The following is a 21024-nucleotide window of genomic DNA, read 5'->3' on the forward strand; positions in this document are numbered from 1 at the left end:
GCGTGTCGTATCTTACTGTATTCACAGAGACCAGAATTATGTTATTTATATTTTTAACCCTGAAAATGCTCACCATCTGTATAGTTCATAAACACACCGTTTAAGCTTCTTAAATGGGAGGTATAATGCTATTTCATGCATTCCGACTTATTTACACTTTTAAAGAGTTGGATTCTCACGCTAAACGAGGTCAAAGTTTAAAAAAACAAGTTGGACCTATGATGGAGTATTTCTGTGCCAAATACACTCCTTCAGGGTTTGTATAAGTTTCAGAAAGTTTTTCTTAGAGTATGGCTCTGTATGACAACATAAAGGGCAGAATTCCTTGTATGGGCACTTCTCCCGCCCATCAATGTGCTTCATTCGGGTTAAGGAAGTTATCGGCAACGCTACACAGGACTTGCTCGAGAAGCAAGATTTGTTTTTAGACCACGAAATCAACAATAGGTGTGTTAGACCTGAAGCAGCGCTGTGCAGACTGATCGGTGTATGACATCAAAGTACCATGAGAGCTATAGAGAGCAGACGGCTCCTTACGCTTTCGAAATGCTCTCGCAGTACTTTGATGTCATGCACTGATCGGTCTGCGCAGCGCTGCTTCAAGTTGAACACACCTAATGCCACCAAAGAAGTGTCTTTTTGGTTGTGAGGGAAAGATAACCTTGTTCAGCTTCCCAAAGAACCCATGTAAATTAATGAAATATAAAAGCACCATGGGCATTTCTATACATTTTTCTAGCCATGCCAAGCTGTAAAATATTTTTTGGGAGTTTCGCATGAGGGCAAAAAAGCTCCCCATGCAGATGTTCAAGTTGATCATGTGAATTTGCCGTGCTGACCAACAGAAAGCTGCTTGGTTTGAATGTGACTTTTATGTGGGCAGTGCTTCATACAGTGCTACATTACCGACAACGGAAAACAGAAAGTTTTTTTGCCCATGAAATTTCGCCTAAATACTTGTGACTGAACCTTTAGTCCTAGCATAAAACCCCATCCATATTTCCATTCCACAAGAAGTAGTTTGTAGCTGCAAGTGTACAAGAGACATATGTGATAAATTATAGCATGAAGTGTGTGGGAATCCACCTCTAAGAAGGTATATGCACCTTTACTAGGGTTGGGTACCGAACTCTGTACTTTTAAGGGTACCGACCGAATTGCGTCGGTGGGCCATATGGTTTCTGCGAAAACGTGGACGGGATCGTGGAGTCCATTCATAAAAACGTAATTTACTCTATAGCGCGGAATTCGTCAATTTTGGACGAATAAATCAAAAGTAGCCTAAATACAAAATGAACTAGTGTCTGCATCTCACTATATGATGGCATGAACACAAAAACTTTATCTCCAGAGCTGCTGTGAGAGTCACTTTGCGAGAATTTTACCATTTCATTTTTTGAAAACTAGCATCATCATACTGTATACACACACAAACTTCATGGCAATCTGTCAAAATAAAAGTACGATTTAACATGTAACAGAAATATATTACTCTTGTATTACTTTTGTAAAGTATAATGTACATCTTTAAATATTCCATGTTCTATCAAATTTAAATAAAACAATGAAATTATAAAAAATAAATATTACAACTAGATTAATCACTTAATTGACATGATTGTAAAGAGCTTTGGGTGTACAGCAATGCACAATAAAGCGCTATATAAATGCATCATTCATTCACTCATTCAATTGTAGAAAAAAATAATACAATTATTAGCCAATTAAAAGAAATATTCACACAATTTTTCTTCCATGTATTAATTTCAACAGTAAACCTCAGTTTGTTTGTTTGAATTTTCATTTGATTTAAAATAAATGTTTAATGCCGTCATTTGATTTTCAGTAAAATTAAAACAAGAATTTCTGAAAAGAAAAAAAAAAAAAAGGTTTGTAGGGCCCTATTGTTCAAAATGTTAAAATTGAGACTTTTGGACTTATTTTTTCACTGAAATAAATGAGTTTTTATAATTACACAGAGAGTAAAGTACCGAAAAAAGGTATCGGCACCGAAATTCAGGTACCGATACCGGTTAAAATGTGAATGTTACCCAACCCTAACCTTTACCCTGTGTAGGTGTTTTCAGCAGTGTTCGAGGAAATGCAAGGACACAGTGTGAGAATACCTACAGAATTTAGTGCGTGTCAGATGTGGATATATAATGTGGAAGTGGGGCTGACTGTGAGTGTGTGTGTGTGAATAAACTGCAGCTTTTGCTATAATACATAGCAGCTTGCTCTCATTAGAGCTTAAAACCTCATCATGTTTAATCAGTTTATATTCTGGCTAGATTTATACAACCTCTTTTCCACACACTAACATGGAGCTCAGTCTATCATAGATCACATGACAGTCACATCCTGTGCAGTCTCCAATCTCTAGTGTTTCTCAGTCCCATGAAGACCATTCTAGCCAGTTCTGTTTCTTAGTCTCAGTCTAATACGACCTTTGTTTTATCTCATGTTTGGGAGTTGTGCCTTTTGCTGTCTTTGGTGTCATGTAACAACTAATCCTTTCCCGTGGCAGACCAGCATGACCCTGAACAAACTATAATCTGGGGTCACAATATACACACAAAACATCTGGCACCGTTTACCTGGTATTAAGATTCGTTTAGGCCAATATGATCCCGAGCACCACTAAGTACAAACATAGATGTGTCCAAAATGTTTGTGATCAGATGACTTGAAACATTAGATTTATTTAGTTATGCCAAGCTCCAAAATATTTCATTAGGTAGAAATTGTGAGTAAAAAAGAAAGTATAACATTTTTTATCCTGTAAATCACGAATGACTGGAAAAGTCATGCAAATTCATAATTAATACTTTTATTCGGCAAGAATGCATTAAATAATCAAAAGTGACTTTTACACTGTTGCAAAAATCTATTTCAAATAAATACTGTTCTTTTGAACTTTTGTATTCATCAAAGAAGCCTGAAAAAACTATAATGCTTTATACAAAAATATTTTTGCAACATACAGAACAGCCTCAAAGTCTAATGATGAGCATTTGTGTGCTTTACACCTAAGCAGCTGGAGCCCTAAATACCAATGAGGAATAAAAGGCTAAAGGCTCTCAGAGAAACTGCAGATCGAAGAAATCCTGCTGGCAGAAATCCAAAAATGTGGTTGCGGGAACGAGGGGGAGAACATGCAGAAGAGGGATGGAAAGCTGTGGCGGATGTCAGGAGGAGACGGGGGGCTTTCGCAAAGTTAATTAACGGACATTAATTGCTCTCATTAAACACTGACTGGTTTCATTGGGTTTCTGAGTGTCTGGACATTTGTGATGCTAAGCCCTGCTCCGATGAGAAAGAGCCAGCTCTTTAGCTGAGAGCACTATGGCCATCTGATAAGGAGAGCAGAGTACACATTACATGACACACACTCAAAGCACTTCTCACACATTTAAGTGAACAGAGACAGCGAGAGAGGGCCCAAAACCCTTGCACCATGATATTACTAAGGTTTATCTGAAACTATATTTATGGTAATACCATTGTACCGAATAACAATATGTTGAAGAATATACAAAATAGAAAAGGTGGAAAGATAAACAGGAAAAAAGAGAACAGGAAAGGCCAGTGTTCAAAGGTCAGGCTATTTCTAGGATCAAGTGACACTGAAGGTTGGAGTAATGGCTGCTGAATATTCAGCTTTGCCATCACAGCATTAAATTACATTTGAAAATGTACCAAAATAGAAAACAGTTATTTAAAATTGTAATAATATTTTTTCTGTTTTCTGTTCTATTCCTGTTTTTAATGTATTTTTGAGCAAATAAATGCAGTCTTTGTGAACATGAGAGACTTCAAAAACATTTGAAAAAATCTTACCAACTCCAAACTTTGAATGGTATTGTATCATTCAAAAAGAAATTAAAAGAAATTCTTGTGGTACTATATATATATATATATTTTTTATTTTTATTTTTTTACAGTATGTTTTAATTAAAAAATTTTATATTTCCTTCATTATCTTTGAAGAAACCCTAAAAAAAAAACCTTGTTAATGATTATTTTCATCAAGATTAACACTGACCATGTCGCTAGAAGAACAACAGCAAAAAGTAAATGGGTTAGAGAAAAAGGAAGTCAATGAATACAGGATGTAATTGCAGAAGGGCTGACAGCAGAACTACATCAAACAGAGGGATGTGTGCTAACCAGGAGAGTCATCAAACAGCAAGACTTGCACACGACCCAATCAAAATATCCAAAGCCGTTCGCTAAAACTCACTGACTCTATGCTCACCTCCAAATCAAACCGGCGGCCCTGAGTGGGATGGAACCATTACAGTCCCCTAATGTTTTTATAATTCAGATGAATTCTCTGGGAATGTGACACTCTGAGTGCGGTTCCCGAGGCTAAACATATCCCTCAATGGAAACGCTCACCCATCTCTCCACAGCTGAGAATGTCCCTCATTAGTATTGAGCAGACATCCGGAATAGGACTTTGCTTATTCGGAGGAAAATAGGAACATGCTTTAAAGAAACAGGTGGAACATTCATCCCAGGAGATGGTGGGAGAGAAATGCAATGTTTAGTATAAAAGGAGGCAAGGCTTTTAATGGAACAGATGAGCCAAAAATGAAATTTCTGTCATTATTTACGCATCCTCATGTTGTTCCAAAACCTGTATGACATTCTTTCTCTAGCAAAGAAAAGTCTGTTTGCTCGGTTCCATGCAATTACAATGAATGTGGACACTTTTCAGGCTTTAATAAGGATGCAACGGGTATCATAAAAGTGGCCATTTCGACTCATGTTCTGAAGTAGCTTTGTGTGAGAAACAAACCAAATCTACATCAATATTCACTTAATCTTGACATAAATCTTAACTTTGCTTAAGAGAAGTAGAAATGTCCAATTTATAAGCAAATCATTGAGTCAAATGTTTTCAATGAATCACCTGATTTGGTTCATAAAACCCCCCATTCGTTCATGAATCAGATTGTTACGGTCGGTCACTGACTCAGTCCAAATGATTTAGACTCGATTAATTGTAATCGTGTGGAAAAGGACGACACATATACTCAACAGAATTTCACTTTTTGTGTTTCACAGAAGAAAAAAGCCATACAGGTTTAGAAAGACATAAGGTTTAGTATATAATGACAGAATTTTCATTTTTGAAGATATACTTTTCCTTTAACACCTGTGAACGCCATGTGGCCTGTGAACATTTTGGTGTCACAGCACATTGTTTGTCATTAAGCAGAGCTCCTAGTGTTCATTAGCATTAGCATTAAACCCGATCGAAGTGGGAGGTGTGGCCAGACTCGTTCTTTACCTACACTGGACCACAATTTGTACTTTCGTACGCTGCGTGCTCTGTGCAGACTGTAACAAGATGTAATTGAGAAGAATAATGGTTTTGTCCACTTCATGCCGTTAACTAGCGAGACTGTGATAGCTAGCTTCTGTCTGCAATTATGTCTAATTTTCTGCTGAGCCCCAGATACGGCTAAAGCGGGGAATGATGATAAGCACAGAGTATTTTAATGAACACAGAGGTCTTCTGCAGGCTCAAATGCTCTTCTTGTTTAACCAAGGATGTCCACCCAGGCCGGACCACAGTCTTGAGGAGTGCTGCGTGAGTGTGCGGTACCCACCTCTCAATGATGTCAGCGATCACACAGGCAAACATCTGCAGACCCTCAGGCAACTGCAAGGCCACTGCAGGTCAAAGACAGAGAGTCCAGTCAGTGCAATATAATACAATATGAATGACAGCTGCTCTGGCCTCCTATATATTAGTCTGGCGATGCAGGCAGTCTGATGTGCAAAATATAAACTAGAGATGTACCAAAATTAAAGCTTTGGCAAATATCTAAAAAGCAAACAAACAAACAAAAAAACGTAGAAATCCAGATTTCTAGGTGCTAAACTGCTTTTAAATCCACTACCCCTCAAAGATTTAACAAATGTTGGCCTACTATGAAACAATTAAGAAATGTTATACAATGGCTAGTTTTCTTTTATAAATCCTAAAAAAATAGCCTACTAATTAAAAAAACCCCAACAACATAGCTTTACAAGCATTTACATGGTACTCAGAATATAAAGAAACAAAATGCCTGTATGGACGAAATAAATGAATACAACATTTTATTATATTAAAATAAATAAATAAATAATAAAATACAAACATTTAATTTGATTTAAAGATGTCTTCCTTTAAATAACAGGCAAGTTCATTTGCTCATCAAATGGGTAAGAGGGCTTTAACCAATAAAATACTTGTTGATATAAATACAAAGAACCTTACCTTATGTTCAGCATCAATAATGACTTTGTGTACTCAGCTATATTACAGAAACAACTGAGTACTACTATAGCAGCTAATTATTTAAGGAAACCAAACCACAGCACAAAACTTTAGACAGGGTTGCCAACTCTTAACGCATTTGGTGTGAGACATGTTATTGGCCTCTGTCTCGCATCTTCACAATGCCAAAACACAAAAGTCATGCTTCATTATGAGCCAAAAGTAACAATAATTAAATTCAGCCAAAAAAACTGTATTGAAAAATTAACTGGTTCAAAGACACAGAGTACTGGCTATTTCTATCTGGCGCATTGCTGAGGTTGAACACAACCCCAAAAATCTCCATTGTCTCTGTGGAAGAACAACATTCTGCAATATTGCAACAGTGGAACATAAGGAAATTCTGGAACATCTGTGTCGTTCTCCACACTGAATATTGTTATTTTTATCATCTGCATATTAATTATTTCATGCAAGTAGTACTTTCTGTAACATAATATAATATAATATAATTCTGTGCATGTTCTGAGATAAGTGGTTCTCAGGTAAATGTATATGCACACAAGATTTAAATGCAAATAAATCACTCCAAGCAGCTGGCAAAGTTGGCATGAAGCATAAATGCAAAGTTGGCGCAGTTTCAGACAAGCTAACCATTTTAACAGCTGCCATAACTTGCTTGTCACACTAAATTTACACCACACCTAAAACAGTGACAAAGATGCACTATCTATTTTTTTTACGAGAGAGAGCTCATACACAGTGCAAAACAAAAAGGTGTCTCTCAGGGTGGAAATGTATGTGCAGTTAAATGCTGTGAAGGAGGAGTGCATTAAATCAGTGTGAAATTAATGTGCATAGAACAACAGAGAGATGATAATAGGCACATGGATGACATGAAAGCATGGTATACCATGGATGTTGGATCCATTACAATGTCTTAATCCAAGAAAAATCCATACATTATCCCTTATTGAGGCCACTGACCTTTAGACACAGCCATACAACCATATCTGCACTGTTAGAATTAAATTAAATTATAATAATTCAATAAAAGACTACATATTAATAATAACATGCAAAGCAGTTAACTTCAATGTATTAACAGTGATGGAAATATTAACGCTACTTTACAAAATTAAAACACAGGCTAACATAATACTCCATATGCTCATTACTAGATATTTATCTTATCTTGCATTAAATCACTTTTCTAAGAACATGACCAATTAACTTTACCTGGATATTTGATATTGAAAAATAGCCGAAAGAGCTGCTAAAAAAAGAGATCGGCCTATTCTATTCTAAATAACAACATATTGTCAAACAGTTTGTATATTATTTACTTTATTGGTATGATGAGAAGCTATTATTTTTCCATGAATAGAATAACAACCCATAAGCCGATACTGTACCAGTCTAATGAGAGCATGCTTTTTGCATTTATGCTTATATTTAAATCATTTAAACTCTTTAAATTATGTGGTTGATGAACTTAACATTAGACATGTTCAAAGAATGTGATTTTTTCTTCTTCTTCCTCATTGTACACCAGCATCATGCTTAGATATGCTGCGCTGTTGTCTTGGAAACAGACTCATGACCTAAAATTGGATATGTTACATACATGTACTATACAGCCTAACAAGTGAACAATGGGGGGGGAAAAAGGACCGTGAAATTTCCAATCAGGTCATAATGATGTGTGACCTATCCAGCTAGCAGCCTTTTCATCAGTCAGTAAACGAGCATGAAACATAACACAATTTCTAGTCCATCAAAAAGACTGTAGCAACATCTAAATTTTTTTTTTTATCAACCGATGCTTTCAACTTCTGACTCTGTTACACTAATTATAAGATATTTTAAATCAAGCTAATATTTGAATATTTTTTTATCATTTTACATGACAAATACCAAATTTCTGGCCTCTTCTCATTAGTACTGAAATACATGTGGCTCACAATCTGCTGTATGAATTATTAAAACATGCTGGATCACTGCAGTAAAATCAATTACAACCATATCCATTTAATCAAAACATAGCATTCCCTCCATCGTGAGAAAGTTTCTGGCCAGTTTCAGACACATCTGACCAGTGATGCATTCCTACGTTTCAAACACATTTGGTTTTCTTTGAGGTGCTGAACATTTTTGCAAGTTCTGCTTGCTTAAATATACTGTCAAAGTAAGGTTACACATCTGATTAACTACATATAACACAGGTAGAGCAGTGCAATTTGTGAAAATTACTGTGATAGTCTTGTGAGCATCAGTTAAAATGGATTTAACTGAAGTGATTTTTGTGCCGTAATAAGCAGTGTTTTGTAGGGAAAAAGGACCGTGAAATTTCCAATCAGGTCATAATGATGTGTGACCTATCCAGCTAGCAGCCTTTTCATCAGTCAGTAAACGAGCATGAAACATAACACAATTTCTAGTCCATCAAAAAGACTGTAGCAACATCTAAATTTTTTTTTTTATCAACCGATGCTTTCAACTTCTGACTCTGTTACACTAATTATAAGATATTTTAAATCAAGCTAATATTTGAATATTTTTTTATCATTTTACATGACAAATACCAAATTTCTGGCCTCTCCTCATTAGTACTGAAATACATGTGGCTCACAATCTGCTGTATGAATTATTAAAACATGCTGGATCACTGCAGTAAAATCAATTACAACCATATCCATTTAATCAAAACATAGCATTCCCTCCATCGTGAGAAAGTTTCTGGCCAGTTTCAGACACATCTGACCAGTGATGCATTCCTACGTTTCAAACACATTTGGTTTTCTTTGAGGTGCTGAACATTTTTGCAAGTTCTGCTTGCTTAAATATACTGTCAAAGTAAGGTTACACATCTGATTAACTACATATAACACAGGTAGAGCAGTGCAATTTGTGAAAATTACTGTGATAGTCTTGTGAGCATCAGTTAAAATGGATTTAACTGAAGTGATTTTTGTGCCGTAATAAGCAGTGTTTTGTACCGCATGTCATCATTTTCCAGCAAAACGGTGTTTATGAATTTATAGCGGACATGGAGTTACACGAATATACAGGTTTCAGCTATTATTGCAATTTAAAAACATAGTACATTATTTTTTGCATAAAATTTTGTAATTTTAATGTAAAAAGAAAAAATTTGAAAATATAAAAAATATATTAAGTGAACATATTTCATTTTAAAGTTTTTTTTATGTTAAATAGGCCTATATATTTTAAACTGAAATGAAAATAATAATAAAAAATTTAAATAATATAATATGAAAATTCTGACACATAAAGCAAAAAAAATATATATATATATTATATCATATTTAAAAATATATATATTTTAGTTGAGAGACCAGTACAACAAAATTTGCAGGGCAAGCCTGAACATGTCGGGACCAAAAAAAAACCTTTTTTTTTTTTTTCTCTTGAGCCTGCCTTTCTTGAGGCTACTTCAGTGTGAGCTCAGGATGTGCCCTACTTAGAATTCACACCATCTTTTAAGAAATTGTGAAATTACATGAATATGGCTCAGCTGGGAAGAAATGAGCAATAAATGAGATGGAGAAAAAAAAGAAGATAAGCAATTTGTTCTGAGAGCAGACGAGCTAAAGAGCGGCCAGGAAGAGTGATGGATGAAAGGAAGAAGAGGGAATACAGCTGGGCTGAGCAACACTCTGATGAAAGGTTAAAAGACTGGCCCCTTTCAGTCCAGACAGACACAGACAGGTCATTACCTGGGAAAGGGCGAGTTTATTAACAGTAAAAGGTTATTCAGCTCAGTACAGCCTTGCCTGACAAATCTCTCCATCCATCCATCCATCCATCCATCCATCCTCAATCAGCCGCTGACGAGCTGTTTCTCGCTAAGAAGGCCCGGCGCCGGCCCAGGGCTAAGTGAGCACACATTTGTACACCACACATCCAGAAATGTCATAGAAGCTCAAGAAAATGCCAAAATGCCAGAACCCTCGACTGACGTGGAGTGGGCAAACACACACAGATAAATGTGCTTAGTGTGTTCAGCTACACCTGTTACCACACCACAAGGACTGACAAACAAAATGCTAGCCTTTATCAATCTATCTGAATGACTGAAAGAGCACGGCTGCAACAATAAAAGCTAAACAGATGGGATGAGGTATGTTATAATTAGGTAAATTATTATAAATTACGATTAGGCATCACAGAATTTATAAGTCCTCTTTCAACACATTATAACAGTAACAGCTATGATGCAACAAAGTTGGGGGTGGGACTACCTGTTTGGCTAACCAATGACAAAAACGGGGAGTGTTCTAGGAAACCTATTCGAAAGCAGTCATTTTTAGCACAAAAAAAAACTGCTTGACAATCCTCATAAGGCTGCGGTTCTCTCGGTTGGTTGTGCATCTTTTTCTTCCACACTTTTTCCTTCCACTCAACTTTCTGTTAACATGCTTGGATACAGCACTCTGTGAACAGCCAGCTTCTTTGGCAATGAATGTTTGTGGCTTACCTCCTTGTGAAGGGTGTCAATGATTGTCTTCTGGACAACTGTCAGATCAGCAGTCTTCCCCATGATTGTGTAGCCTAGTGAACCAAACTGAGAGACCATTTTGAAGGCTCAGGAAACCTTTGCAGGTGTTTTGAGTTGATTAGCTGATTGGCATGTCACCATATTCTAATTTGTTGGTTTTTGTTAAATGTGAGCCAAAATCATCACAATTAAAAGAACCAAAGACTTAAACTACTTCATTCTGTGTGCATTAAATGTATTTAATACACGAGTTTCACAATTTGAGTTGAAATACTGAAATAAATGAACTTTTCCACGACATTCTAATTTATTGAGATGCACCTGTATATGTATGCAATGAATATAATGTTAAACTTTCAGTATTAACGTCTGTATAGCTGATGTGCGCGAGCTGATAAACAAAGCACGCTGAGTGGATTGAGCGCGCGGCGGCGCAGATGCGTGAGCTTGTCGAGTGAATATATCTTTCTCACAGACATCACTGGAAAGTTTGTAGTTCGGTCGGATATGTCAAAAACAAGTAAGTAAAACAATGCACAAGTTACTTAACGGTAGGGGGAGAGAGAGAGAGAGAGAGCGCACTTCCGTTGTGTGATCTTGGATGTTCACTCACTGTGCACACGCATCATTTTGATTCAAACGAAATCGTAAAAATAAAACCATTGATAGGGGCATTCACTATAAACATTTATTTTCAACCGTAGGCATACACGACTTTCTGGCGAAAGTGAAACTAACAGCCTGTGTGAAATGCGCTAGACTGTACTACTGTCCTCTTATTCTGCATCAGTACAAATAAATGCACGCGTTGCGCGTGTTTTGCTTGCTTGAGTGTTTCTGCATTATATGAGTGGCTTTGGAAAATAAATCGCAGCACGTTTCAGATGAAAAAAACGCGACTTCGATTTCTGAAAATATCACAGTTAGGAGAGTTATAACGAGTGGTTCCCTGCATTATTACAGCAAAGCGCGTGATTACAGTACTAAGCCGCTGCAATGGAGCAGCTCTAATGCTATTAAATTAAAGATGATGTCCCATAGAGCAATGAAATGAACAGTGAAAGTAACAAAAACTTGTAAAATACATTTGAATGGGCATAATTAAGTGTGAAAATAACCAAAAATTATTCAGAGACCAGATATTTTTTTACTAGTGGGTGCAGGACACTATAATTCATTGTCATACTAACAGCTGTCTGAATTATTTTGGTTGATTGTAATCTATTACATACCTTTCTATCAAAATTATCTAACATAATCAAGATGAATTTGTTCTGACACAGTGTAACTCTGAGTTCTTGTCATATTTTACTACCATTTTCTAAACTATAGCGAATAAACTGTGATAATGTGAGAAATGTTGAAGGTGTCTGAATACATTTTGGTTTGACTGTATCTATTTGATAATATATCTATTTGATAATATATACATACTCTTTTGGTTTCTGTACCCAATATTTAATTTTTTTTCAAATGCAATAAAAATATCGGTATTGGTACTCGGTATCGGCAAGTAACAAAAATAAAAGTATCGTATCGGGCGAGTACTGGAAAAAGTGGTATCGGTGCATCCCTAAATTACAGCATATTGCATGGTTTTGTAAATGTAGGTTGTATGTAGATACCAAATCTCTATTATGGGTCCTGTGCAGAGAAAGTTTTAAAAATGCTAATTTAAATTTGTAAATTAGTTTAGATTATTATTAATGTATATATATTAACAATAACAATTCTTATGAATAATATTATTTATTTAATTATTATTAATTATTTTATTTAAAGCTTTAACACAAGTTAAAACTGAAAAAACAACAACATTCAATATAAGTCAATTACAGCCCTAAATAAAACCTTTGTAACCACTGGTCAGAACCAGAAGTGGATCCTGACATAAGTTATAAAGGCTAGGCAAGCACTTCTATGTGCCTGCTTTCTGTTTGGCCCAAAACCCCATTGAAAATGAAATGTTATGTAGCAGTTATCTACTGCTGAGCAGCTCCTTGTGGTGGCACATCTTACTGCTGCTGCTGCTTTCTGTCTGTCTGCCAATGGAAAGAAACCCGTTGACCTTCTAGAAGCCATGTTACTGCCATATAGTTCAAGTGAAGTTCATTTAATCTAATCAGACTAAAATGCACTTTGGCTTTTAATATTTATCCTCTGATATGATGTTGTAATTCTGGTCTATTAAAAAATGTGCATATTTAAACTCAAGGCCTTTAGCAAAATAATGAGCTGTGAGACATCAGTTTTTTAAATTTATATTATAATTTAATGGTATCTTTTAATTAACAGACAAATTATGATATTTGTGGACTACTCTCAGGATGTCGTTTATGTCTAGCAATGCCCCATGAATGAACCATAATGATTCATTCTCAAAATTGACACACAACCAGTTTAGGTTGCAAGGCACCTCTCATTACCGACAGGAAATGCATCTCTGAAAAGTGCAGGTCTCTAGGGCAATGACTACACCATGTGCAACAAAACAATGTTATATATATATATATATATATATATATATATATACACAAGTGTGGAAAAGGTGTGTGGAAAGCTTGTCTATATATCAGGCGTGACTCACTGGTCTCATCCTGTACACTAGAGTCAAGAGAACATTACAGCATAACACATTACATTTGAAAGAATCTGTTAAACAAGCTTCTGTATCATTACATAAAGTTCTCCTTGTCATAGCAGGAAATTAAAGTAGATGAAGTTTGTGCTGATGCCACAGTACAAGAATATTTGATACAGATCTAATATGACACAGAATACACAGTGACCAGGCACAGGTAATAAATACAAACGCAATTCATTTGCTTTATCCAGCTGTATTTACTCAGTGCAACTTATAACATCCAAATGAAAGATATTAAACCAACATGAAAATTGAGTCATGACAAACTTGTAAGATTTAGAGCTACTGCTTCATTATAGATATTTAAGAAAAATAATAGTGGAAAACAAGAAAGAATGAGGAAAAGGTAGAAAAAAAAGAGCAAGGGAGAATCTGGTCAAAATGACATTTGCCCATTGAGCCCAGAAATAGAGGGGGCTTTTAAAATGAAAACTCTCTACAACAAAGAGCCCGGCAGACTGTAGCATTCTGTCCAATTCCCATGAAAGTACTCAGCACAAGCCACCTGCTAACACATTCAGCACATCAAACTCTTGTCTGTTGTCATTCACATCAATAGAGGCTTGAAATGGGGCATTTCTGCGGCTGCGGTGCATTATTAGGACTTTTTGAGATTAAAAATTGGGCATGGCTGTAGGTCCTAACTCTACAGACAGATTCCTTAAGGTGAAAATGTATCTAAATATACTGAAACCAACCTCTTTGCCTGGTTTTCCTTCATTTTCTTCCTTCATCTCACTGTGTAACGGCCCATCTTGAAGGCTCTTTGACACCTTCACTAGAATGATGGAGGACATGCTTCAACAGGCCCTTGGGACGAATTGCCATCAGACAGTGACGCATTACCAAAGTAAGAGGATACGAGGTTGGTCGGGTGAGATTTAAAGAGAAAATTCACAATTTGAAGCCCAAAAAGGTCACATGTCAATGGCATTTCTTGAAACCAAACTTTGGGTGTTTATACAACTGCTCTACTGGCCTATTTTAACTCAGCTGTTCTGACATGTTAGGGACATGTATACCATCTTTGGTGTGCGGTTCACAGCCATCCCAATGGTTATGACAGATTAAGTCGCAGGCTAAACAAACAAACCCAAATAAACAGCAAAAGGGTTGCTGGATCAAGACCCACAAGTCTAAGCCACAGCACTCACAACAAGGCCTTCAAGCTCAGTCAATTTATCATCAACGCCGAGATGAACAGCACTTGATTGGATGCATCAAACTAAATGTGTATTAAATTTGCATAACGATAAATGATACGGCACGAATAATAGGATTAGCGAGTTGCTAGCTGTGATTTCACCATCTTTTTAGCTTAAGGAGGTGTGATGTCATTTTTTTCTATTAAAGTGGATATTCTACAGTAAAATGCTATAGTGAGATAGCGTGGGGCGATCCTGGGAAAATCTTGACCACTTATAATTGCTAAAATCTCACTAAGAAACTGTATGACATCTCATTAGAGCAGTTTTAAAACAAGCCATAAGTGTTTTTTCCCGGGGGGAATAATTTCACACCAATCTGACAGGATCTCTGCAAAAAACGCTTATGGAAGTCACTACAGAGGATATAACATATTTTGATGCAAAACAGCCCACAGTACTTCAGTTTGCGAGCATATGTGACTAAACACTGGTCGTTGAAGTGTTGAAAAAAAATCACAAAAAAGAACAAGAAACTTGAATTTATTACATATTTCTCCAGGAAAGAATAAATTATTGAGACTTCAAGACTTACTGAAATTGTTAAACTACGTTAGAAATTAAGGTAACACTTTACAATAAGTTTAAATTCTTAAGCCTCAAGTCATGCATAATCTTTAAACAGTATCTATTAATCTAGGTTAATGTTTATTTATCAATATATTATTGTTCATAGTTAATTCATGTTCATTCATAATACATTTATTTATAGCTATTTATACAGCTTAAAATGTAAAAAAAAAAAGATTATATGTAGAAATTAACATTAACCACAGTAAATTACATAATGCACTTAATGCATAATGAATGAACAAAGTTTACAAATTTAACCTTATTGTAAAGTGTTACCAAAATCTGCATAAAAATCAAATGCCAAGATAATATTTCAAGCTGCTGTACTCTGATGAATAAAAGTCATTCGGACTGTGCCAAACACGTCCTTGTTATTCAGCAGAATCAGTTGAATAAGCTAATGACCATATCTTCCACATTTTGCTGAAGCAGAGTCCTGACACAATTAGGTAATTATGCCTCTAAATGTCATCAAGAATTTCACCAATTTTCCCAGCTGATTTAAAGCAGCCCTCTGCAGTAACTTTGAAGCTTGCACTTTGTTCCAGAGAACAGCAAAAAGACCACATCTTAATATATGCCTTTGGAAACCTCCAAGGCAATTTTGCTTTTCAGTGTGCTTGACTCCATCCATCTAACTAAAATAACACAATAGTGAAGAACATTAATCTATATAATGCAGCCTATGTAATGCTACTGCATTATCCTGCAAACAGAGATGAACTTTCAGGCAATTTCATTCTCTATAGACAGACAATCAGAATGACTAATGTTCTGGAACTGAAACTGTAAGCCTAATAACAAAAAATACAACATATGACCATTTTGCAGCACTCAAGCTACCTACCATATATAGCAGCATTGTCCCTTTTGTTGAAGTAGGCAGCAAATCAAAAGTTTACATACACACACATAGTGGAAAAATTATATCTAAACGAAATAGCTCAATATAACCTTAAATGCATGACAAAGCACTGTAGTTTTACAATTTTATTCACTTTTTCAACAATTTTTTTTACACTCACCTCTCTTGGCTTTGGCATTACGCACCCTCCATATTGTTTTGTGGATCTCAAAATTGTAGCTAGCTGGCAAAGCCTTAATGGCCTCGTTGAGCTCTGGATCATTGAGGATCTCATCAGGAATCTGATTGGCCACTCTCCTCGGACCTCGCACTACATTAAAAGACAATGAGAAAGTTAATTCACTTAATTTAAGTTTGCTGTAAGCATTACTAAAGACACTACTGTGCAATATAGTATGTGCAATTACAAATTGCCTTAGCGAGCTCTGCTAAAAATCATATTTTTATGAGAAATTGACTGGGCTACAGCCTATATAATAAGACAAGGAAAGCTCATCCAATCATTTCTCAGTTCCAAAATTAATCATCACACAAATCAATCAGGGCGCCGTCAGGACAGCCGCTGAACTGAGAGGTCAGTCATCAGCAGGATGAGTCTGTCAGTGGCATCCATTTATTTTTGAAGTCTATGACAGACAGACCATCTGTAATGCAAGTCCTGGCTACAGATTAGTGAATGGCTATATTCCTACACTACCAGTCAAAAGTTTGGAATAATTACGATTTTTAATGTTTAATGTTTATGAAAATTCTCAGCAGCCATTACTCCAGTGTTCTTTCGAATGATTTCTGAAGGATCTTTTGACACTGACGACTGGAGTAATAGCTGCTGAAAATTCAGCTTTGCCATCACAGGAATAAATTACATATTCAAATACAAAATAGTTATTTCAAATTGTAACAATATTTTTGCACAGTTTTTACTGTATTTTTGATCACATAAATGCAACCTTGGTGAGCATAAGAAACTTCTTAATCACAGTAGTCTTTTTTCCACTGATTAACATAAAAACACCACTCTGAACAGCTCCAAGATAAGGTCATTGAAAAGTACAAGACACGGGATGGATGGAATATTTCCAACTCATTGAATATATCTGGGAGTACTACTAAATAAATAATTAAGAAATAGAAAATGTATGGCATAGTTGTAAATCTACTTAGAGCAAGCTAGCCCCAAAAACTGAATGACTATGCGAGGAGGAGACTGGTTAGGGAGGCCACCAAGAGACCAATGGTGATTCAGGTTCTAGCACCTTTGCTTTTCTCTCTCTACATGCTTCCTTTAGGTTTCTTTCCCCTTTTATGTGGATAATACACAGATCTAGCTGCTTATTAAAAGAAACGTCCCTTCAGCTATACAATCCATCAAGTTTTTATGACAGCCACCATTATGTTTATATTTCAAAAAAACGAATTGAAGTAGAAATATTATGTAATTGTAACTTTATTTTAAAAACTTCATTAAGCGTCATTTTAATAAATCATTCAATTTTAACCTTCAATAGTATAGTAATGTAGTACCAACTGACTCTCATGCATATTTTACAGCATTAGTTGAGAGATTTTTTTTCACAGTAGTCTTTTTTCCACTGATTAACATAAAAACACCACTCTGAACAGCTCCAAGATAAGGTCATTGAAAAGCACAAGACACGGGATGGATGGAATATTTCCAACTCATTGAATATATCTGGGAGTACTACTAAATAAATAATTAAGAAATAGAAAATGTATGGCATAGTTGTAAATCTACTTACAGCAAGCTAGCCCCAAAAACTGAATGACTATGCGAGGAGGAGACTGGTTAGGGAGGCCACCAAGAGACCAATGGTGATTCAGGTTCTAGCACCTTTGCTTTTCTCTCTCTACATGCTTCCTTTAGGTTTCTTTCCCCTTTTATGTGGATAATACACAGATCTAGCTGCTTATTAAAAGAAACGTCCCTTCAGCTATACAATCCATCAAGTTTTTATGACAGCCACCATTATGTTTATATTTCAAAAAAACGAATTGAAGTAGAAATATTATGTAATTGTAACTTTATTTTAAAAACTTCATTAAGCGTCATTTTAATAAATCATTCAATTTTAACCTTCAATAGTATAGTAATGTAGTACCAACTGACTCTCATGCATATTTTACAGCATTAGTTGAGAGATTTTTTTTACCTTGAAAAAATGTGGCATGTACTGTACCTGATATATATCCAAAATAATCGATATTGAATCGAATCGAAAGCTTGTGAATGAGAATCGAATCGTGAAATTTGTGTCAAAACCCAGCCCTAATTCTCGTAGCTTCATAAAATTACGGTTGAACCCCTGATGTCACATGGATTATGTTACCGATCTCCTTGCTACATTTCTGGACTTGGGAGCATTTCAGTTGTATTGCGGTCTATGCAGGGTCGGCCAGCTCTCAGATTCCAACAAAAATATCTTACTTTGTGTTCCGAAGATGAACGAAGGTCTTACGGGTTTGAAACGACATGAGGGTGAGTAATTAATGACAGAATTTTCATTTTTGGGTGAACTAACCCTTTAAGGAAGGCAGGGCCAGGACGACTGATCCGTGTAAACGAAAGAATGAATGGGGCCATGTATTGTGAGATTTTGAGTGAAAACCTCCTTCCATTAGCAAGGGCATTGAAGATGAAACGTGGCTGGGTCTTTCAGCATGACAATGATCCCAAACACACTGCCCGGGCAACGAAGGAGTGGCTTCGTAAGAAGCATTTCAAGGTCCTGGAGTGGCCTAGCCAGTCTCCCGATCTCAACCCCATAGAAAATCTTTGGAGGGGGTTGAAAATCCGTGTTGCCCAGCGACAGCCCCCAAACATTACTGCTCTAGAGGAGATCTGGATGGAGGAATGGGCCAAAATACCAGCAACCGTGTGTGAAAACCTTGTGAAGACTTACAGAAAATGTTTGACCTCTGTCATTGCCAACAAAGTGTATATAACAAAGTATTGAGATGAAATTTTGTTATTGACCAAATACTTATTTTCGACCATAATTTGCAAATAAATTCTTTAAAAATCCTACAATGTGATTTTCTGGATTTTTTTTTCTCATTTTGTCTCTCATAGTTGAGGTATACCTATGATGAAAATTACAGGCCTCTCTCATCTTTTTAAGTGGGAGAACTTGCACAATTGGTGGCTGACTAAATACTTTTTTGCCCCACTGTATATATATATATATATATATATGTGTGTGTGTGTGTGTGTGTGTGTGTCAGTAAGCAGCGCATTAATATAGAATGGTAATTAAAGGCTCTAATGCACAACAGGTGAGTGTATTGTAGGAGCTAGACGACGTATGGTGACGTGTAGTAGTGGTGTCCCAATTCTTAGGGGAATATTTTCACCCCTACCCCTTGACACTCTGTTTCAAGGGACAAGGGGAATGGGTATAAAATAGAATTGGGATTGGGCCTAAATATACTGAGACCAACCTCTCGCCTTGCTCTATTTCATCTTACTGTGTAATGACCCATCCAGAAGGCTCTTTGACACCTGCACTAGAATGATGGAGGACATGCTTCAACAGGCCCTTGGGATGAATTGTCATCAGACAGTGACGCATGACCAAAGTCAGAGGATACGAGGTCAGTCGGGTGAGATTTAAAGAGACAAATCGCAATTCGAAGCCCAAAAAGGTCACATTTCAAATGGCATTTCTTGAAACCAAACTTTGGGTGTTCACACAACTGCACTACTGGCCTATTTTGACTCAGCTGTTCTGACATGTTAAGGACAGTGTCATTGGTATAACATCTTTGGCTTGCGGTTCACAGCCATCCCAATGGTTATGGCAGATTAAGAACGCAGGCTAAACAAGCAAACAGCCAAAGGGTTGCTGGATCAAGACCCACAAGTCTAAGCTACAGCACTCACGACAAGCAGAGTCAATTCATCATCAACAGCAAGATAAACAGCTCTTGATTGGATGCATCAAACTAAATGAGGATTAAATTAGCATAACGATAAATGATACCGCACAAATAATAGGATTAGCGAGCTGCTTGCTGTGATTTCATCACCTTTTTTATGCCGTGATGAAATTCTCTGAGGTTAGCTTGAGGAGGTAAAGCACATGCGTTAGAATAAGATGTAATTTCATCCATTAAAGTGGATAGTCTAAAGTAAAATGCTATAGTAAGATAGCGTGGGGCGACCCTGGGAAGTCTTGACCACTTATAATTGCTAATTAATTGCACACCAATCTGACAGGTTTTTTGCAAAAACCACTTATGGAAGTCACTACAGAGGATATAACATTTTTATGCAAAACACTGGCCGTTGTGGACACAGATTAAAACATCACAACAAAACAACTAGAACCTTTAATTTATCACATATTTATCCAAAGAATAAATAATTGAGACCTCAATAATTGTTAGAAATGAAGTAACACTTTACAATAAGTTTCAATTCCTCAGCCTCATGTAATGCATTAGACTTCATAAGCTAATGACAAACAACAATTTTTAAACATCGTTTATTAATCTAAGTAGGGCTGTGCAAATAATCGAATGCGATTTTCATGCCCATCGCGTCAGTAAAGCCGGTTTAATACTTCATCGTGTTTGCGATATCTGTCAGCTATAAAATCCAGATCGGTTTTTAAAAGAAACATCGAGATAAATCTGCATGCGCTAATTCTGTCTGATGCTGTGTAAAATACATGGTGCCTTATAAGATATATTGCTGAATTCATTGCCGATTATGAATGCGATTTTGCGTAGCTTGTCAGTGAACTTACGGCTCTGTGTAGTAAATGATGCTCCATCTGAAAGCACATGCTAGAGATTTACTACTAATCACAGAACCGGCTTTACTGACGCGATGCGCATGAAAATCGCATTCGATTATTTGCACAGCCCTAAATCTAAGTTAATGTTTAATTTTCAATATAATATTGTTTGTTGCTA

General features: G+C 36.3%; 1 protein-coding gene across 1 annotated transcript in view; it reads right to left on the reverse strand.

Annotated features, from left to right (window-relative positions):
- The window catches only part of LOC107592641 (diphthamide biosynthesis protein 1-like), a 62487-nt gene that overhangs the window by 35654 nt on the left and 5809 nt on the right, over positions 1 to 21024 (reverse strand). The window contains exons 4-5 of the mRNA XM_016282180.1: positions 16247 to 16396; positions 5622 to 5685 (exon numbers count right to left, since the gene is read on the reverse strand). Of these exons, the coding sequence (XP_016137666.1) occupies positions 5622 to 5685; positions 16247 to 16396 (214 nt within the window). The remainder of the gene's footprint in view (positions 1 to 5621; positions 5686 to 16246; positions 16397 to 21024) is intronic.

The sequence above is a fragment of the Sinocyclocheilus grahami genome, unplaced genomic scaffold (assembly GCF_001515645.1).
Source record: "Sinocyclocheilus grahami isolate Dianchi unplaced genomic scaffold, SAMN03320097.WGS_v1.1 scaffold155.1, whole genome shotgun sequence".
NCBI lineage: Eukaryota > Metazoa > Chordata > Actinopteri > Cypriniformes > Cyprinidae > Sinocyclocheilus > Sinocyclocheilus grahami.